Genomic DNA, 21904 nt, shown 5'->3' on the forward strand with positions numbered 1-21904 from the left:
ACAGCCCGAGGCTCACTGCGTGTCAGTATTTTTACCCTGCATTTGGAAATTGTGGTTGTTCTAGAGTCCAGACAAATGTTACCCAACTCTCACATGTAGTCTTTGATGTGTACTGTTGTAAGCCTTCGTAAGTATATAAACATAAGCCATTAAATATGTGACCTAGGCCGCATGAATTAGAAGTTCTGGCTTGAACCAGCCAAAACGTCTAATCCATGCGGCATTATTTGGCAGTCAGGAGTTTCAGTCTTTTATTTTGAAAGCCAACTAATCTACTTTCTGGTCTTATTGAGGGCAGTGAAGCCCTGACCCAGCTCGCTTGTCACAGCCGCCCATCACTTCCGCAATTCGGTCGCTCATTGTGCGTGGACTCCGCCCCTTCTACGTCAGCTGTTCCAACCGGTGGATAAAACATTAAAGAGGCGCAGCCGGCAGCACCGTACCACTAAGCCCACACACAACAATGCAACACTGAGGGCCACTAGGCATCCCAGTATCATCTTAACAGAAGTACCACACACCTCAAATACACAGGTCTGGTGAAAAAATAAATACCAAATAATCGCAAGATGTTTTTAAACTTTTTTTTTTTTACCATGGGCTGTCTGTCTTTTAATACATAAATAAAGTTAATATAGCTTTTGGTATTTTTGTTTTGACTTTTTAGGAAAAGCTGCATTAATTCATATTCAGCAAATATAGTTTAAGTGGAAAAATTAGTCAGCAAACTCAACAGCGATGATCAGAACTAGAAATGAGGTGCTAGGAAAACCAAACACTTGCTCTCTAAAGCCAACCCTGCCTCTATGTATTCAAAGGGGAACATGTTTAATGAATTATTAATACAATGGGGCACGAGTCCAATGAGAATTAAAAAAAAACCACAACATTAAACAATTTGGTAAATTTCATTTTAGTGTTTCTCTAGTCAGGCGAGAACATAAAGACAGAGCTTGAACAATACATACAACTTGCATATTAAAATATTTATCCAGACTCAGACAGACAAGAGGACAAAGCTCTCAATTCCAACATGTGAACAAAACAGACCTGTGCGTCATAATTTCAGTGTTTCATAAATTTAAATTAAGTAACATTTCATCTCAAACATGTGTTCCCGGACCACATACTGGAATGGTGGAGCGCATCAAGGCCGGTCACCACAGAGCAACAGAGTCCGGTGTTGTCAAACAACAAGTGAATATGTATGCTAATCTTTCCGAGGGTCTTCCCGAAGTGCCTTTGTATTTTGTGCCAAAAGTGTGACGCATTGTTAGCATTTGTTTAAGCACATGTTCAATCAGCTGTCGTCGTCGTCGTGGTTTTGAGGCTCCACGCTCTGCACCATGACCGGATCGACCACCATACAGAGCTTTTGGCACAGATGAGTAATTTTACCTGGATGCAGTAGGGACGGAAAAAAAAGAAACATTTTTGATATGAAGAGTTAATGGGTCATAGACACTTTATTTCAAATACACTCAACCCTTTAGTCGGCCTATTTTTATGTACTCCAACACAGTAGTTCAACTTTGTGATACATCTGGTAGCTTTATTACACAGATACGATATTTTATTTAAGTTTTTGTGAAAAATACCTTTTAGTTGTATTTAAATTACCAAATTACAAGTGAAGCAGGTTAACCTTTTATGCGGACTAATGTATCTCGTTAACCTCTGCGTTCAATAATGAACCACTCTTCTATTTAGAGACACCAGGATGTTGCCTTACCAATGGTAATATCCCAACACTGTGGCTTGTTTTGCCAGTAGACTGCCAGGAAGTATACTGGGACACCAGTCAGCAATATAGCCACACCAGTGCCGCAGACGACCGGATCAGAGAAGAAGGAAAAGACCAACAGGAAGGCACAGAACACAAGGAAGATCATTGGCCATATCAGGCTCACCTGGTGGATAAAAATCACATATGGTGTTATTATCAAACAAGTATAAACACATGTTCTTTGCCACATAGATACGTTTCATGATGAGTCAGTGTTTCAAAAGAATTTGTGAAATTGGATATGAACGAAGAATTAGATAGAAGTTTGGCCAGAAAGTGATGTCTGTAGTTGCTCTGTCTGTGTCTTTACCTTGATGGGTCGATGCATGTCGGGCGCTCTGTAGCGCAGCACAATCTGCCCGGCGACAGTGAGTCCATAGATTAAGTAGTTGACGAAGCCCATGTAGTTTATGAGGGTGTAAACATCACTGGTGCACAACATCAGCAGGGTGGAGCTCAACTGAACACGGTGAGAGGAAGTTAGCATTTCTGCACAGGATGAGGAGAACACACGATAGGACAAAAAGTAGATGTGTTGTTCCCCCCCCCCCCCCTCAGGACTCACAGTGAACAGTAGGGATGGGATGGGAGTGCAGTTTGTGACGTGAATCATGGCCAGCAGACTGGGGAGATGGCCTTCCCTCGCGCCGGCAAAAAACAGCCTGAGCAACAGAACCAGAGAGCCGTTAAGTACGGAGAGCAGAGCCAGCTGGTGCAGAGACAAACTGCTCAAGTCAAAAGTGCAGCAGGGGAAAAACTGAACCAGAACAGGAGAACAATGGGCACACTAGTTTGGCATGGGTTGATCAAGTGGGGTCATCTTAGAGTCAAATATGCTCCGAGGAGTACGATCTTCTAGTCAGGCTCTCTGGCCACAATCTGAATTCTAATTTTTGGCCTCAGAGATGAGCCGTTACACTGCCCATGCATGTTATTCCTGTTAAGCTTCTCATTTTCACCCTGCCCTGTTTCCATCTACAGGCAATATCAGCATGGGAACAAGTGCTAAAAACAAACAGAACACAAGCTGCAATAAGATGAAATAGACAGGAGGGGACAAACTGACCGAGATGACGTGAAGAGGGCGCCATTGACTCCCCCGAAGGTGACGAGCGCCACAGAGATGGGCATGATCCACGACATCACTCCCAGCATTTTCTCTCCAAATGTCTTACGAGGAGCAGACAGAGCGAACAAGTAGTACACACTTATAACACATACTTTTTAATAACAGTGACTACTCGAGACGTATCAAGCGCTCATGCTACAATGTGGAGCATGTGTCAGATTAATGTGGTTACTCTTAATGCAACTACTCTATTTCAAAGTGAGTACAGTGTCTGATCTGCTTCCAGCTACATTCAGATTGGACTTAACGTGGTTCTGTTTCCTCACCACTGCCACAGCATTGGAGGCCAACAGCTCCTGGGGGCTCATGACCGTGATGAAGGCCGCGTTGGCGGCAATGTAAACGAAGGTGACCAGGGGGATGGAGATGAAGAGCGCACGTGGCAGATTCCTGGGAGGGTGGAAGACGAGGTTTACGGTACAGTAACCATTTTCTGTGACTGAAGTTTAATGTTACCTAAGCGAAATGCAACTGACCTTCGAAACATTTGGATTCCTATTCATCCTGCTTGGATTGCATCGATAGTACAGGTGTACCTAATAAAGTGGCCACAGAGCAACATGTATTTTTATGTACGCGTGTGATGCATTTGGTACCTATAACGAGTGTTCATTTGCATCTTCCACGATTTAGAACTGAACATTTTAAATCGGAAAATCGGAAGCGAATTGTGTTGCAAAACAATGGCACTGATCATGCGGCAGAGATTATTTGATGGACCAAACTGCTGTGTACATTGTAGCCTTCTCCTGTGTGTTGCGCAACGTATTTCATAACTTTTTTTTCTGCCTTCATTTACAAATTCTTATGTATTGTGAGAGGTGTTCATAAAACCATGTTTTGTTTTTTATCTCAATATTAAAATCCCCTTTTTAATGGTTTAACGAATGATGGTTTTCTGCGTTTCGCCGCTTGTGCAGACGTTACCTGTACGGGTCGACCAGCTCCTCTGTGACGTAGTTGAGGAAGTTCCAGCCTCCGTAAGCAAAGGAGCCTTGTAGGAAGGACAGCGCTATCTGACCGGTGTCGTACTCTCGGAAGGTCTCAAAGGCGTGAACCGGCTCCAACCAGTAATAGTGACCTGTGAACCAAAAAGCAAACGTCGGGCTTCACCGAAGTCCATCTTGATGCGAGCTGGTTCTTCACTACCACAACCCGAGCAGCAGAGGTCGCCAAACACAACACACGATGCTTTTAAAAAGGTCTCTGTTCCGATCCTTCCATGTTCTACACAGTTCATTACTGCCTTTTGATTACAGATGCAGATCTCTGATGTGTTACTTAACATTGAAATCTACAGATACCCTGTGTAAGTCTACTCATATGCATCATCTTACTGGTGGTGACCATCAATCCCTATTTTTAACAGTTTTAGAATTCAGCCACTAAATATTATTTTATCATGTCGAGCAATAACCACCTCCTGCATCTCCGGCTTCTATGTCACACAAAGTGGGCTATGAGGGGGCTAGGTCACATGAGTGTGTGTATTACGAGTGGGATGAAGAGCTAATCCCTCCTTCACGTTGGAATCATAAATCCCATGGGAGGCACAAGGGAACTATATTGTGATGGTGGCTGAGGCATTGCTGCTGTTTTAGCATCATACCTTAAGACAGGGGTTTTCTAGTAAAGGGTCAGGAAATGAATAAAACTACATATTGATCGTGAAATACTGGACACGTTTCCCTATTCAGACCTCTAAATACTATTCAGATGAAACACAGATGGGGGAAACATTGCAGACATTATGAAGTTGACCCTGCTTCACTTTCAAACGGCTAAAAGCACAAATGATATGGAACCACTGTCATAAGAGAGACACGGACAGACAGAAACTAAAGGAATGTCTGAGTGAAAGAGACATGACGCTACCTTTGGATATTTGGACGACGCCCAGGATTATGATGAGACCCAAGGCCAAAAGCTTGCAAACCACCAAGCTATCTTGGACGTACACGACCCAGCGCACACTGGCGCAGTTCACCCACGTCAGCAACACTACAGGACAGCGAGAGAAAAGTTAGAATGAGGTCCGTCCCATTTTACGACCAAATAATACGGAGCCTTCTACACAATGTGGCATCTACAATGCGTTTTGATGTTTTTCATGGTATCGGAACATAAACATAGAAACAATCCTGGTTTTCTCATGGAAAAAAATAATCTGACCAGATGTGTGGAGCTGCAATAGAAATGGGTAAATGTAGAATACAAAATGCTGCTTTACATCTTAAAACATTAAATTACAAACATTTAAAATATAGGATCTAATTATTAGTCAAATCAGTTAAAGTGCATAGCTGCATCACGCGCCCATCATGTGGGGATTAGTAGGAATTTATATATTTAGGTGTGTGTATTAGGGGCTTTTATTTAGGTGTGTGTACATACATACATACCTAAATAAAAGCCTGCCTCAGTAGAAAAAAGAAAACACCTGCAGATAAGTATCTGTATGACCAATCTTCAGAACATCAGTGTTTCAATGTAACATGCGTTTCCCAGGGTTTGCTTGATTACCTGTACTGTGGACTCCAGCACTCAAGTATCTCGTCCATGAAGTTAGTTGTACAATACGTCACTCACAAGTTCCTGAAGAGTCTACAGCCATGCTAGCAGCTCTGAGAGGCGGTACTTGGCATTTAGCTCAAAGCACCACTGTGCCCATGTTAGCATACAAACTCATGCAAAATGTGATCTTAATACTGCATAGTTGTATTTTTAAATATTTTCGTCCTGACTAGGGTTCAATGATGAATGAACGTTGCCATCAATGCAGTACAGAAAGAGAGATCCTGACTTCAAGTCCTCAGTTTGTCTCAAGCTCCTACACTGCACAGAATACAACTCGTGCATTATTAATGCAGCATCTTTCGTTGCACGCTACATCGATATCCAGTTTGCAATGCAGGCTTTATGATCAAAACCTTTATAGAGGTGGCAATCACGCAAAGATTACTCAATGATCTCACTCGAGTTATTTTCCCCCCAGACACACAACGCTCCTCTAACAAAGGGTTTAAAAAGTCTTTATAAAATCAAATAAAGTCGTGCCTGAAATGAATTCCTCAAAGTGGGCTTTGAATGCTGCATCACGTTCTGCATCCGTTAATGCACTAGCCTCAAACGACAGCCAATTCATCTGGGGTTTAATTTCGGGACTCACGCAGGCAGACAGCAGCCAGCAGGCGCGTGCTACTCTCTGGGGGGAGGCAGGCGGGGTAGAGGGGCTGCAGGACGTAGGTTGCGAAGGTGAGCGAAATCACAGCCTGGTTACTGGGGACGCTCACCACCACTGTGATCCACAGATGCAGAAACCTGAGGGACAACAACAGCAGGAGGTGGATGAGACGTAGCAATAGTGTGCGTCTCACACACACACACACACACACACGTGTGTGAGCATGCTAGCCCTCGTTGGCACAAAATGAAGCATATCGGCTAAGTGTGATATAGAACTGCACTGGGGCACTGTCGTTAAAGACGAGATAAATGAGTGCAACTGGGTCAGTGACATTCTGGGATGCTGGGAATACAACACTTAACACATTAGGAGAGGCTTTCAGTATATGGTGAACATGGTTGTGGAGGGAAAGGGGGCGGGGCTTACTGAAAGTTCTCATTAATTACAAAAGGCTTGTTACAACAACCTTGCAGTATAATTTTTCCTCACAGCTTTTACACATCATTGGAGCAAAACTTTATAAATACAAGAATCCAGGTACAGCAAACATGCATGCGTTGACAACTCTTTGTGTCAAATATTACTATATCCCCATGAATGCTAGATGCTGCTTAACATTAGGGCTTCAGACAAATATTTGTTCTCACCCAGCCAGTCCTCCAAAGATGTCATTGAGATACACGTAGTCTCCCCCCGACTTGGGGATGGTCACCCCCAACTCCGCATAGCAGAGAGCACCGATGGCTGTGATGATTCCAGTGGAAACCCACACAATGAGGGACAAACCCACTGAGCCAGCATTCTCCAGGACCCCTTTAGGAGCCACAAAAATCCCTGATCCAATGACGTTGCCTGAGAGAGTTAAAAAAATAAAAATAAACAGACAGGACAGATTAAGAATACAAATTAGAAGCAGTTGCTGGATGCTCTGGCATTTCAATGCCATTTTAGAAATATGCAAAAATAAATACTGTGAATGCAAAGAGATAAGTCACAAATCTTCTGTGTAAAAAGCATAACGTGCAGATATTATGCTTATGAACAGTGGGAAGCATCAAAACAAGCATAAAGCCACTAAAACAGATCTCAGGCTATAGGGAAAGATTCAATTTATTGTCACATGACACCCCGCGATACGTTTTTTTCTTCCAGTACAGAATTACCCTGCGCGCCGAGTTGGTTTTATATAAAATCATTCTCACCTATGGACCTCCCCAAGTGAATATTTTGTGCATGGCCCGCACTACCGGCTCGTACATTTGTGCCACACTGCAGCTAAGATATATTTTTGGAGCAGCCTGATCCTGCGTGTGGACTGGCCAATCAGGTATCCCATGTTTCCCATCCCACAAGCCCACTGCTGGTCAGCCCATGTGGGGAAAACTGTGCTCGTTTGGGATCAATTATGATATGGACAATTTCAAAAACGAGCAGTCGAGTCGTATTTTCTATTTTACTTTTGACATCTGAATGTCTGTTACTGTCTACAAGAGAGACAATTAGCCTTTTTGTAGTTGCTAATGTTTTTTCTGAATTATATTTACATCGCCTTTGTTTGAGCATAATATGTGTGACTTTTAACACCAGAGGAGATGAATGAGTTTATATCCTCTGTGTGGCTCCTGGAACCAAACACAATATGTAATATTGTTGAAAACATCCACTGGGAAATTCAGTGGCTGGGAAAAGCAGAGCAGACGATTGCAGTATGGTTACACAACACTGCCTAACCGGATTTATTTCAACGCTTGCTTCTTGTCAACGGTACAGCGACCACATGCTTAAGGCGGTGATGGAAAATGCAGTTGGTAGACACCATCATTAGTGGGATTGCTTTTCATTGAAGTTTGTTTTTTTTTTGGGGGGGGGGGGGGGGGGGGAGTTCTCTGAATGTATGCAGGGACTGAGCAGGTTTCCTGGCAGTTAACGGTTCCCTGACGAGCGTACCGAGGATGCCCATCCCTCACGATCACGACAGCGAGAGTGATGGAGGGCGAGATTACAGTCAGTGACGCCCACTTCAGTGCAAAGTAAATGGTGGCATGTTTTAAGTCAGTGTAGCTCAATTCAGCTGTTCTCACACAAAGCAAGGTGTAATGAATCCCAAGTGAAACTAAATTAATGATTTTTTTTATGCAGTAAAATAACTTGTTGAATAACCTGTTTGTTCCACTCAGCACACCCATTATTTAAGCCCAAAAAATGTATTATGACAATGAAGCATGACAGTATGAAGTACTGCTGATGGCCAATCCACACAGTCAAGTCAGCCATAAAATTGATTATTTTTTGTCGCTTAAAACCTGATGGGGAGCTTCACTGCCTTTATTTTCACTTACCAATAGATCACGAGTGGAAGGAAACACCACATGTTCGTTCTTACCGATTATAACGGCGCAGGCACCGACTAGGTCGATTTCTTTCCTCAGAGCCACCCTGGAGCTTACTCCTGCATCCGTCCCCGCACCCGACTGGAGGCATAGGCCCTCCGAGTGACTGGCCCCGCTGCTGCTGCTGCTGCGGATCTCTTCTCTCCGACCCTCGGGCATCCTCAAGTCCTTTCCAGCGACACTCCCTCTTCTGTGGCCAGCGCCTCCCTACGAAGCCTGCCAATACACAAATTAAATATGAAGGCAGATTTTGTTTTTTAAGTAAACTCCATTTCAACTCAATTATATTTCCCAGACACAGTTGCTGAATAATTTCCCGCAACTTTCCTACAGAACCATTTGATGTACAAAATAAATAAATACTGATAGTGTTGGTCTCCATCTTTAGCTGGCTGCAGTAGGCTCGTGCTCGTCCTAGCATTATTAATGAAGAGTGCAGCACTCTGTCTGGAGGGTTTACTAGTGACCACAAACTTGAATTTTTTAAAGCAAAATGAGGCACGTAACGTTACATTACAAACCGGTAAATGTTGAAATATTGAGGTTGAAATTCGCCGGTTAAACCAACAAAAGTTTGTTTCCTGTGTAACCAACAAGACGGTTGGAATTAGCAATTAACCCATCAGCACTACCCTCGTGCTCTTTGTTTTGCTGTGTAACACCTCAAGAAACAGCTAATGAAGTGAGGACCCACCTGTTCGGCAGCTGCGGTGACTTGAAAGCGGCCTGTTAGGTGACGGACTTCATGTTGGCCATTCGTCCTGTCAGCTGGCCGAAATAACGAAAGACACCCAGCTGACAATTAATTAGAAAAGTTAAGTTATTTTCAACCAATCAGCGCAGGCCAAATTGTCAAAACGTCTCACGCCCCGCCCTCTCTAGCAATGAGGACCCAGTGCTCCCTTTTAGGGAAAGGAAAACTTCCAAAAGGTAAAACAAACAAAAAGTGTAAAACTCTAACTGCATCAATCCACAAAGACATATTACAAATTATGTTAGCAATAACTTATTTCACATCATGCAATAAAAAAAAAGAAAAATTAACTCTTGAAAAATTGACTGACTACTGTTGGGGATTTACCCTCGGGCAAAAAGCCCACCGTATAATCTGACTCCAAAAGACGACACCTTCAGAAGGACCCCGCGCAGATCGTTTTGATTGGAATTACATTCGATGAACAACATGTAGACGACCTATAAGTATTAACAATTTAATAAGTCAAGCATCAAAGCATAAACAACATCGAGCTATGGTTTCACAAAACACAAGAATTGATTAAGTATCCCTAGCAACAGACACGAAGTCAGGGCTCGGTCCACGCACCTCTCCTCTCAGTGTTTTGTGAGCCCCGTTCTATCATTTCCCTGTTTCTTTATTCATTCTCATGAGGAGGTGACCTTGTCCTGCACAGGGACGAGTTATCTTCACACACACACATGCCAGGGTTGGGGCCACTGTGCGTGGGAGTCCTCCAGTTCTCATGGACAGAGAAGATGCTGTTCCTGCTTTCCACCTGTTGTTGCGACATAATATCGCACGGACTAACCCGCTTCACAACACATCTAGTTACGAGTTTAAGCTAAACTACCTGCGTGTCAGAGCGTCTTCTTTGTACGGGAAGCGCGTGAGTGCCTCACCCGGAGATTCAAACCTTTGCTCTATGACACACGCAACACTATTGCAAATGAGCACACACATAATACGTATACGTTTAATGCCTGTAAATACCGTTGGCATATTTCTACAATCCCTCTTTTCACACTGTTTGACAGTGTGAATATAAATTGTTCTATATAGTCATCTTGCAATGTAAGCGTGCAGGCAGAGCAAAGGAGCACATTACAATTATTTTTGACACGTGGAAATGGTGAGACAGTTTAAATGCGCGTTTTTAATGCAGAGTTATTTGGAAGTGGTTATAACAGCAACATCGTCGTAGTTTAGTGGCTGGAGGGGATGGCATTCACCACCTTCAGCGTCCTGATAGTCATCGTCAGTGTGTATCGGTCTGGGTCCTGTTGGGTCAGAGGTTGATACAGCTGTTGGCACTGAGTGAGGAGCATTTGTCTGGGAACGGATCCCTCTTTTGTCAGTCACATTTTTAATATGAGTAGGGTCAGTAGTTGTTACATCAGTGTCACTTTGACTCGTCAGTGACCTTTGGTAACCCTCGTAAAATAGGATGGGGACAACAATACAGAAGGTAAGGAGTCCCAGTATGCAAGTTGATTCTCGTAACCCACAACCCCACAGATGTCTTTGTCTGGACCTAGGGGGCCTTATTGGCCATTTTCTACAGATAAACACCTAATTAAGATAGAAAAACCCACTAATAACAGAAGCAAAGTGAGCACTGCTATTAAGGCTGTTTTAGTTTCTGATGATAAAGGCTGATTGGTTTTTACTGAATTGTTTGGTCCTGATATGTCCTGTGTATAAGTGCCTCATCATTTTCTGGTCATTTTATTCCACAAGAAGAGGAGAGCTGTTGACTATTATAGATACTTTCAGTTGAGCACACACATCTGGGCATCTTGCCAACACACAGTAGACGGAGCACGAAAGGGAGGGCTATTGTAACAGAAAAAACAAAAAAGAATAAAACACAATAGGCAGTGATAACCTCTCCTGGGAGAGGGCCTGGTTTAGTTACATTTGTATGAGTGTTCAAATCAAAGTTCCCCGTGGCACAGAGCTTTTTTGTCTTCTTGCCAGTCGGTGCAAATCTAACTTTGGTTGTCTTGTGCCTTTGCACACTGAGTCTGATGGTACCAGTTTGACCCTTTTTTCTCAAGTCTTACTGAATGTGTGGTGGCAGCCTCTATTTTGTAAGGTCCTGTCCACCTTGGTTCAGTCCATTTTCTTTTAATGACTTTTAACCAAACCCACTCTCCTTCTTTCACCGGTTCCGCTGGGGCAGCCCGATCCTTGGCTTGCCTCTGCTGGTTCTGCGCCTGTTGAGAGAGGGAAGCTACCAATATTGTTAGTGCATCTTAGTATACTTTACCCTCTATACATGATAGCTCTACAGGCTCCTTCAGAGGGCCACTGGATGCCGGTCCTGGCATCCTTCTTCCTGTTACTAATTCATGGGGAGAGAAACCTGTACTGCTGTTTATTGATGATCTAACGCTCATTAGTGCATGTGGTAATGCCTCCACCCAATTGAGGCCGGTTTCTCTGCAGGTTTTTTGACAATTTGTCCTTGAGAGTTCTGTTGGCTCTCTCCACCTTCCCCTGGGACTGCGCGTGATACACTGAACCGTAAGAGTGCGTTATGTTTAACACAGCCTCTTTTGGTGATTTGCATGTTTTGAATGTAATTTACGCTTTCGGCTGGTAGGAACATCTGACCTGAAGGTTAGGATACAAACAAGGCAACAGCTCTTCGTCACTAAGGTTTTTCACTTGGTAAGGACATTGAGAATTAAGAGGACATGAAAAGAGTTAACATCAATTGCACCTGTGTCAATTTCATGCATTACTCTGGCTGAAGTGCATGCAGCGAAGATGGCCCTCAAGTCTCCCAAAGCCAAATTGTAACCTGTTGTGCGGCCTTCAAAAGCCCTAATCCACACACCGCCCCCACATGTTAACTCTGGTCATTTTTGCTCTAACATCTGCATGTCTGCCATTCCCCAGGGCTCAAACACCGGCCTTGCCCCCGCCGGCCCCTGAACCAATGGCATTTGGTAAGTGAGATCACCTTTAGGGGCTGGACACTGCTTTCCTGATCTAAGGACTTTTCCTGGGGCGGGCATCGGTGATGTTCGAGAGAGTGGGAACGGTCGGGCCGGCCTCTGCCAGTCCTCAGAGTCAGAGTCACTGTCTGGTCCGAAAAGGGGTTTCGCTGGTTCAATTGTTACTTCCCCATCCATGTGCACCCTCTGACGGTTGCGATGTTTTTTGTCACAGTTGTATGACCCTCCTACCGAAGAGAGTTCGTCCTCAGTCCAGACTGTGTCCGAGTCCTCGTCTAAGTCTTTGAGTTTACCTCGCAGTGCTTTTGCCCTCTGTGGAGCGTCTGAGTCATGTGCATTCTCAACTTCCCTCAGCTGTCTGATCAAACCCTGTTTCAGTGCAGTTTTCTGATGCTGCCATCTGTTGCTTTTTCTCCTTTCCCATTCTTCCCTTTTGTCTCATCCTGTTCTCCCTCATTCCTTCTCTTATCTCTCTCACTGTCCCTCGGCGTCTTTCTTCCTGGTCCTGGTCCTGGGGGATCCTGCCTGTCTTCATCTGCTACATGTTTGTAATCTACACTCCCACTAAACTGTAGCTGAGGAGCCTGTACTGGTGTGTGTGTGTTTCTTTATTCATTCTCATGAGGAGGTGGCCTTGTCCTGCACAGGGACGCGCTATCTTCACACACACACACGCCAGGGTGAGGCCACTGTGTGTGGGAGTCCTCCAGTTCTCATGGACAGAGAAGATGCTGTTCCTGCTTTCCACCTGTTGTTGCTACATAATATCGCACGGACTAACCCGCTTCACAACACATCTAGTTACGAGTTTAAGCTAAACTACCTGTGTGTCAGAGCGTCTTCTTTGTATGGGAAGCGCGTGAGTGAGCAAACCTTTGCTCTATGACACACGCAACACGATTGCAAATGAGCACACACATAATGCTATACGTTTCATGCCTGTAAATACCGTTAGCATATTTCTACACTACACAACCTAAAGGTACACTTACAGTTTATCCTTACAGAAAAGTTGCCTGAATAGAACAATTTTTCTCTTTAAAAAAAAACTGAATTTGGATGTAAGACTTGCCTTATATACATTCATTGCATATTTCAAATGACGGTGAAGGAATATCTCCACAAACACAATAAGTATGATTGACATTGCCCTCAGTTGCTCATTTAACAAGACAAGCACCAGTTACCAAAAGTAGGTGGTTATACAGTTTATGAGAACTTGTAAGTGTAAGCTTATCAACTTATAGTCATACTTGCCTGCATAAAATAGTTAAATATAGTGTATAATCTCATATGGATAAGTCTACTGTCTGTGTTTTATATTAACACCCCGTTTGTGTGTCTGCAGGCTCCAGAAATGCTCATGCTGGCATTACATCATATTGAGGCGGGTCACAGTCAGCTGTGATTGAAGAGCATATTTAGCAGCTTTTGTAGTCTCCGAGGCTTAAATTGAACTCGACAGTTCCATCGATGCAGAAAAACACCTGCACAACTGTGAGGTTCAGAGCCGATAACGACGCTTTGTTACATCCGACAGGTCTGTATATGCCTGAACATCTGCTAATGAAGTACAAGGCTTCAGCAAATAAAAAAATTAGAGCGTACACGCTCTACACACATTAGGTCAGGGCGAGCCATCAAACTATTGATTTCTTGTGGGCCAGCAGATTGTCCTCAGAGGGTGACATCTACTGGACAACAAAATATCCTTGCTGCTTAGCCTGCCATCTCATAATAAACTATAAAGCACAGCTTCTGTTATCATTCTAAAATGGACATTTACAATAAGTTATGTTATGATCCAACAACTTGCAGAGCGTAGTGGTACCAAACAAGAGCTCAGAGCCCAGGGAGAACATTACAGAGTTGTTTTTATTGACATGGTTCAAACACACAAACAAAATAAAGGTAATAAGAGACAGCCGCCCCCCCCCCCCCCCCCAAACAATATGGTATGTGACCTGAATGGCAAGACCTTCCTCTGACCCCCTTGTGTTGAGGAGGAGGGTATGGAATGTGTGTTTGTGTTTGATAAGGCAAAAGGTTCTATTGAGTTGAGTGTGGATGTCGGGGGACTTAAAATAAACCAGTGACGATGTGCTTGACCTAATCTGAATGAGCCTATCTCACAGCAATAACACACTCTGTGTACAGGTGATAGTCCGCGCCTGCTTGAACGGACTTCTCAAAAACACAGACGGAAATATCTGGTTTATCCAATGAACTCTTTTTTATATTTGCCCGCTCAAAAGTTCCAAACGCTGGTAACTTTAAAACCCGGACTGAACTTTCAGCGGTTTTGCACCACGAGTCCAGGTTTTAACTGTGTATATAAAAAAGAGCTGGGACACCTCCACTTAAACTGCCATTAACTCTTACAGAAACATGTGTGCGTGTGTGTGTGCCTGTTGATGGGTGTGCTGATGTGTCGTCATCACAGGCCGATGGTGTAGGAGCGTCCTGCTGGATTGTGGATGGCAGAGCAGGAGGGCTCGGTCACGGCCCATTCATACCACACCTTCTTCCCGTTGTTGCAGCGCCAGAACCGCACCGTGACGTCCTCATCCCGGGATATGGCGATTGGTTGCTGTCGGGAGGAAGAATTCGCGGATTGATATGCGAATGCAAACGGCATGTACGCTGTTCAATTTAGAAGATTTTATCTGTGCGACTCACTTTGAGGGGGAAGAGGATGGGGAACCAGGAGAACATTCCAGGTGAATGCGTGGCTGGTTTTATACCTGCAACAAACAAACACACAATATACACATCAACATTTAGATCTAGTCACGACATTACTTCCCTCTTTATAAAGGTGACGTACTGAGAGTGACATCTTTGTACAGCGTGGTCTCAAAGTAGCCGGCGAAACCATGCAGCACGGAGTTACAACCCACTGAGAATCGGAGGCACTGATACCGGTTATTGTCCATATCTGAAAGAAGACGCAAAGAGCGGTCAGCATACTCACAACACATCATGTCAAAGTGGAAGTTGTTTACCGGGGCGTACCGTACGAGTTCAGTGTGTTTGCGTCTACCTGTTGTGGGGTGTTTGAAGGTGAAGCACGCTTTGGGCTCAGCCAACTGGTGGAAGTTATGGAGGCGCACCACGTAGGGCGTCTCGAAGTGGCACTCCGGGTCCTTGTCGCGCTCCCGGCACCCCCGTACCTCGTTGTAGAGCTTCGAGGAGGACAGGGGAGCCAGGAAGGATGTGTAGGAACAAGGGATGCTCACTCCGTTATCTGAGAACAAGACGTGACCGGACGAGGAAAAGAGAAAGCGCTTTGAGATGCAAGGAAGCATAACAAAAAGGTAATAGAGCACAAAAAATGCTTTCCTCACGGTTGATGTGGCAAACAACCTGCATTTAATGACTTTGCATCTGCAGCATCTACATTTGTAGTCGATACTTCAAATTAAAAAAAGGGACAACGATTTCACATTAACCACACAACCCAAGTACCTTTGAGGAATTTCTGCGCTCCATCCAAGCACTCGGGGGACAGTTCGTTGTCACCAAACGATCCCAGCAGCTCGCTGACGATGATGTCGGCCTTCTCGGGTGCCGCCCAGTCACGCATGTCACATGACACCACTGTCACCTGATCCCCCCACTCCTCAAAGCGCCAGTTCTCCAGCCTGAACATGTATAGAAGGTGTTAAGATTGTGTGCACGAGGCATCAATTCAACATTTTCTAGGCTCTATAAATTGGTATGCAACTAGTAGAAGAGCCCGTTGGTACTTTGGATTTTGAGTACTTCTTCTACCACTGATAATACCCACAATTCCCAGCTAGAGAAAGGGTGAAAAGGAGAGCAAGACAACGATTGCAAAGTGCCCTAAATCACCAAATCCGGTTATGAAAACACACGTTCGGGTTGCGGTGAAACACACTTAGATGTCATTTTCACCGCTCGTCGTATATTCAAAGTGTAGAACTATTGAACGTGTCCAAACTGCACCGAATTTGAAAAAAGCACTCCAGCAACACACCCAGCATGTGTGATGTAGATCAGAGGAGCGATTCATGATTTATGCGAATAACACACATAAAGACAGACCAACAGACGCCTTGATTAATATTGAGATAAGACAGGACTTATCCTTGTGGTCAGATGATGAAAGTTAAACTGCACAGACATGAGCTTAGACACACTGTATATTCCACTCACGTGATTACAGCGTTGGGATTTTTCTCCACAGCGTACACCTTCAGCTTCCTGTCTGCCTGTCTGGCAGCGCGCAGGGACGCATTGACCAGGGGACCCCGACCTGCTCCCAACACCATCAACACCCTGTCACAACGAGACATCATCATCATCATTTCTGAGGAAACTGCAAGCAACGGCTCGACCAAGTTTGGCAGATCAGCCTCTCTCTATTAGAGCAACTAACTTAGTTATGTTAGAGATGGGCTTTAAATTCAAGACGAAATGATGGCTAAAAGCAAACCAGTAAATGTTCCCGTCAGGCATGAACGCCAACACCTGATGCGTTGTGTTGCCATAAATATGTTGTTTTTGTATCGTGAATATGTAGAGTCTTGTAATTCTGTTTTGTACTATGGCGTTCATTTTCTTAACAGCGATGTTATTCTCCGTTTACTGCCCAGGAACTACAGGTGTAAATTAGCTTATAGCGAAATCTGGAACAACTAAGAAGCTGTGCACCGTCCCTGTCAAATAAATAATCATTTCCTCAAGTACGTTACCCTGTTCAGCTACTAAAGGTTCTCCAGAGCTCCATCGAGAGAGGAGTGTGTTGGTTGCAAATGTTTAATGTGGCTACAGATACTCACTGGACGCTTGTGTCTTTCTGCTCCTCTGGAACTCTGTCAAGTAGACATTTATACACAGCCTGTAGACACAAGGACAAAGCAGGTGGATCAATATGTCGATGGTGTGAGAGTGCAGCACAAGTGGCAATCAGTCATGTCGGGACAAGCTCTCCCTTCAGTTACAGACGCACACGTCGACAGCTCATTAAATATTCGACACGAAAGCTCAGAGTACGAACGGGTAAGGTAGCTACTATAATATATCTACAGATAAATATACTGTGTCCAAATTCACAAGATCTGCCTAGGAGAGGTCTGATTGGAATGGCTGTTAAGGGTTCGATGGTCTTACCTGCTGGTACTGTGAATATTTAATAGGATCCTTCTCAAACACTTCGTATGTCTGAGACTCCAGGTTGTCCATGAGTGGCTGAAGGAAGGAGTGAAAATAATAGCATTAGTCTTCATCGCTAACGTTTCTTCTCTGGATATGTGCAAGCCGAGGAACACTTCCTTACCTGGAGGGGAGACTGCAGGTAGTCCTCGTAGCCCTTGGCGAAGAGCTCGTAGGAATTGGGTGTGGGCCGGTTCTGGTTGAGGTATTCCAGGTACTGCAGGTAGGACCGGAAGTCCTTCTCAGTGTGGCGACTGGTGCCTGTGAAGACGAACTGGGCCTCCAACTGCGAAAAAAGATTGCTTTGTTTTCATTCAAAGCGACACTTCCTCATTTGGCTGGTTTTGTCATTTCAGTTGAAGCTGTGGAATCGTACCTTGAAAAGACTGAAGATTATCTGCTGATGGGCTTTGGACAGAACAGGGAAGCCCTTCTTATTGGTTAGGAAGATGCTGGTGGGAAGTATGGCTGCTTTGATAGGCTCCCCGAGCCACTTATCAATCACCGCGTCTGACGGCATGTCTGCTCCGACATCAATAGCTTCAGGAACACAAAAAAGAACAGCACATTTTCAGTAGCAGACACAACCATAATTATTTCTTCTTAATGCAGTGACTTTGCCCCAGGCTGGTGCTTCACAGTGTGCTCTCTCTCTCTCTCTTACCGAGACAGATCCTCTTGTTGTAGTCACAAAGGGTTCTAAATGAGTGCCACCTAAAGGGCCGAGAGGGAAGTAAACAAAATGAGTCACGGTTTTAAAAGGAAATCAATGGCAGCTGTTTTAGCATGCAGACTGCACTCGACTGCTCGGGAAGTGGACTAACCAGCTCCAGGTCTTCTCATCGGCACTCGTGTCGTCGATGCAAGGGCCCGGCTCGTTCTCGATCAGATCTTCCCGCGTGTCCTCAGACGCCATCAACGGGACACGTACCCAGAACTGATCCGGGGGAGACAAGGGGACAACAAGTTAGCGGATGAGTCTGTCGGAATTCTCTGCCAGATGTAAAGCAATCTACGTATGCATGTGGAGTTTGTTCGTGCTTTGTCTCACATTTGAGGTGTGGTGTCCAGTGTGGATGTGGTTTAGCAGCAGACGGGCTAGATTGGCACAGTTAGGGCCCTTTAGAGGAATCATGAAGACGGGCAGACCCAGGTAGGCGGAGAAGTTCAACTCCTGTGCCAGAGCCTGGATGGAAACAACGGGGGGAAAAGAATGATGAGTGGCGACATATTGACAGGAGGAGATAAGATCATAAACTTCCACAAGTTGAGGAACTTACAGCCTCTGAGTTTCGGCGCTCTGTCTCGATTTCTGAATCTGCGTCGATCCATTGAGAGAGCTTCCCAACAATAAGAGTATTCCAATCTAGACGAAGCACAACAGACAGTTGAACGAAAAAAAGGGCTTCAACTGATTTATTATTACGGTTTCTTATCAAAACTTTGAGTGGGTTCAATTTGACTGGCACCGTGTTTTGCAAACAAAGAATCAAAAACGGCTGAAGCAAGCATTGTATCTATATGCAAACTTTGATAAGACAATCCAATTTTTTTTGTGAGTGATGCTACAACAGAGAGAACAATGGAAAAGGTGACATTATGACGGACAAGACATATTTAACTGTACACTAAAACTAATACACTGATATTTGCATCTTGAGTGATGTCATACAACCATGATCTCTTATGATGCAATTTGTTTTTCGCTTTGTTACAAATCTGTATTTGTAGTTTATTGTTTGTTCATATGATTTACATTTTCAGGCTTTGTGGTTTTCTAAAGTTCTTGAATTGAAACATAAAAAGTGAATAATAATCCCATTTATTGAACCCCTGTTTCGACCATCATAATCATCCATCCATCAGGGGTTTGTTGCGGCAGACAGGGGATCAGTTCTCTTATTTACAGAGAGCATACAATAAAACTACTCCTAACCGCCGACATGATTGAAGACAGTAGCAGGACAAACCTCTTCCACACAGCAGCAGGTCTGATCGGGTATGCGCGCCGGATCGGGATTTAGCGGGCTCCAACTCAAACTCTCTCCTCAGCCTCGAGTGGAACAGGGGCATGCACAGGAAGTCAAACCTGGACACCAGAGAAAGAACGGGTCCCAGTTTAGCATTGATATCATCTATAATGTCAAGTAGAGGTGAAACGCAAAAAAATAAACAAACTGTTTAGTTAACTACTCCCCGGCCGGCTCATAAAACCACAAACAGAACAGCCTATACGGGTAAAATAAACACTTTGCATCGGTATCATGCATCGTTGTGATTGGGCACGTGCTGGTTATTCACCGGCTAGCTTAGCGAGCATCACGCACCGACATGATGCTAGCAAACCAGCGCGTTTCCTCTCGCAAGCTCACTTTTACCAAAATAAAAATAATTTCCGGAGCGCAGCAGTATCCTCACCCGAGTTTGGCGACCGCAGCTAAAGTGTCGGCTACCTCCGGCACACAGTTCAAATCTCTCCCACAGGATACCCTGCTCCCCGTGCTGCCGGACGCCATGATTTTAGCCCACTGAATGGATTGACTGGACCGTTTCGTCCCTATGATTTACGGTGAAACTGACGCCATCTTGGATCTGCAAGGGCCACTGTGCTCATTTGGGTAGCAAGATGACGTAGACCCAAAATGGCGTCGGATGTACTGCAGTTGCATGTATCGTAAAATACCGCGATAACTGCGCATTTAAGGTCTTCAGTTCATGAATACTGAATTCAACAGTTCATGTTTCACATAAAAGCTTTAACGTTATGTTGTTTTCAACATCCTACACAGAGATTTAGTTATTTTAAAAATAAATGAAAGTAACAGTCATAAAAATAAAAATCTTTTGTCAGAATAATTTGAAAAAGGTACCAGTATTCAATCAGATGAATTGCTATTCGGTCTAGGCCTCCTTTAGTTCTGCTAGAACTAAATGATAGATCTCTGGGTCATATACTAGAGACAGCACACAGAAAGGAAGTTTGTCAGAAGATCCTGCTGTTGGTGCCTTGCTGTAACAACAAAGTGAAAATGATGAAAAAGATGTATGAACTTGCACACAACTAGAAATATGAGTCTGTCACTCGGCAAAACATCGAGGGTTTGCAGAAAAGGGCTTCTCTGGATATTATTTTCACAGCCGGTTGGATAAAATATCACGTATGTCAACTCCAATAGTTTTGGACACAGGCCTGCGTGTGTTTTTGTGCAAGGTGTCATATTTGGGAGGGCTATAAATGGGTACAAACTTTGGTCTTTCAGACCAGACGTCAGGTGAGCAAGTGAGACTTGGTGGCAGCATTCACCATTACAAAACACTTGAGTTTAATAACTTTATTTCACCAGTTTTCCTAAAGACAGACCTTGGTTTAATCTGTGTTTAATGATTACTTTTGCCGCCAAATCTTTGGGAAAGACACTCTGAATTTCTGAACAACAAATCTATCAGTATAGCCTTCATCATGGCTTTGGAAGACATTTGTAGCTTCAGAGACACTGCTGTGTATCCCAAGTGGTTTCCCGACTTCGACTTCGAAGACACAGCCGCATGTTTTCACATGACTGACTTATGCAATTTTGGATTGAGGAGACTGGTGAAATCTGGGACAAATAGGGGGATCCAACTGCAGTTCTCTAAGCTAACTTTGCCGAACTTTGCCCCTTTGCACCGCAGGCCTCCGATGCCTTATTCCCCGGCCAACAATTCAGTGACGGTCCGCCGGCCCTTCCCTCTGTCTCATGGAACGACGACCTTGGCTTTCATCTTCCAAGGCGGGGTCATTGCAGCTGCAGACACACGGGCCAGTGCTGGGGGACTTGTTGCCTGTCCAGCCGTTCACAAGATCACCCCGATTCACTCCCATTTAGTGGTCACCTCCTCGGGGAGCGGGGCGGACTGCATGCTGTGGGAGCGAATTCTGGCCAGAGAGATCCGACTCTACCAACTGCGGCACAGACGTTGCCTTTCGATAAGTGGCACCGCCAAGCTCCTGTCGTTCATGCTGCACCCCTTTAAAGGGACTGAATTGTGTGTGGCCCTTACACTGTGTGGCTGGGATAAGGAAGCAGGTAACGCCGACGGTGCAATGAGGTCAGAAGACTCACATTCTGCGTCCCCCAACAGAGGCCCAAAGCTGATATATGTGTGCAGCGATGGAGCCCGACTGCAGGGGGATATCTTTTCCGTGGGCTCGGGCTCTCCTTATGCTTACGGAGTCCTGGATGGAGGACTGAGGTGGAGTCTGAGTGAAGAAGAGGCCGTCTCCTTGGCAAGGGAAGCAGTGTTCAGAGCCACTCACAGGGACGCCTACTCGGGGAACAGCGTGGACCTCTTCCACATCACAGCCCAGGGATGGAGCCAAAGAAAGAGGGAGGACCTGAGAGAGGAATATTACAGAGACATGAAGAGGAGGGAGAAGACAGTGGAGGAAAGAAGAAGAGGGACCGCATCACAGGGTTCGGGATGAAGCAGAATGTTGGTGGTTCAGGTGGTGGTTGGTGGTAAAGTTTAGAAGTATTGTAAAGTCAGCCACC

At 44.7% G+C, this 21904-nt stretch overlaps 3 protein-coding genes across 3 annotated transcripts; 1 reads left to right on the plus strand and 2 right to left on the minus strand.

The window, feature by feature from the left end:
- Window positions 1–1300: 1300 nt before the first annotated feature.
- On the minus strand, window positions 1301–8651 carry slc7a8b (solute carrier family 7 member 8b; the record flags this gene model as incomplete). The annotated part of the gene is made up of 11 exons (XM_079284945.1): window positions 1301–1398; window positions 1733–1910; window positions 2097–2246; window positions 2352–2448; window positions 2853–2956; window positions 3182–3305; window positions 3843–3996; window positions 4791–4916; window positions 6085–6236; window positions 6750–6954; window positions 8486–8651. The coding sequence occupies 11 exons, from the start codon at window positions 8649–8651 to the stop codon at window positions 1301–1303; spliced, it is 1554 nt and encodes a 517-aa protein (XP_079141071.1).
- A 5494-nt stretch (window positions 8652–14145) lies between these two features.
- Window positions 14146–19920, minus strand: prmt5 (protein arginine methyltransferase 5). Its single transcript, XM_079285470.1, has 16 exons — window positions 19791–19920; window positions 19343–19461; window positions 18653–18738; window positions 18424–18558; window positions 18197–18309; window positions 18037–18086; window positions 17749–17912; window positions 17497–17658; window positions 17331–17408; window positions 17000–17058; window positions 16374–16496; window positions 15663–15838; window positions 15238–15441; window positions 15022–15132; window positions 14874–14938; window positions 14146–14784 (listed from the first exon to the last, which is right to left on the minus strand). Exons 1-16 carry the CDS (start codon window positions 19886–19888, stop codon window positions 14632–14634), a joined length of 1896 nt encoding a protein of 631 aa, XP_079141596.1. The 5' UTR covers window positions 19889–19920; the 3' UTR covers window positions 14146–14631.
- A 1131-nt stretch (window positions 19921–21051) lies between these two features.
- On the plus strand, window positions 21052–21837 carry psmb11a (proteasome 20S subunit beta 11a; the record flags this gene model as incomplete). The annotated part of the gene is made up of 1 exon (XM_079284946.1): window positions 21052–21837. One exon carries the CDS (start codon window positions 21052–21054, stop codon window positions 21835–21837), a length of 786 nt encoding a protein of 261 aa, XP_079141072.1.
- Window positions 21838–21904: the final 67 nt, after the last annotated feature.

Source organism: Melanostigma gelatinosum, assembly GCF_949748355.1.
Source record: "Melanostigma gelatinosum genome assembly, chromosome: 15".
Taxonomy (NCBI): Eukaryota; Metazoa; Chordata; class Actinopteri; order Perciformes; family Zoarcidae; genus Melanostigma; species Melanostigma gelatinosum.

Coding starts and splice junctions, on each gene's coding strand:
- prmt5 (XM_079285470.1), bottom strand. CDS start 19,888: ATGGCGTCCGGCAGCACGGGGAGCAGGGTATCCTGTGGGAGAGATTTG. Junction 19,462..19,790: donor GCTGCGGTCGCCAAACTCGG/GTGAGGATACTG, acceptor TCTGGTGTCCAG/GTTTGACTTCCTGTGCATGC. Junction 17,913..18,036: donor CAACAAGAGGATCTGTCTCG/GTAAGAGAGAGA, acceptor GTGTTCCTGAAG/CTATTGATGTCGGAGCAGAC.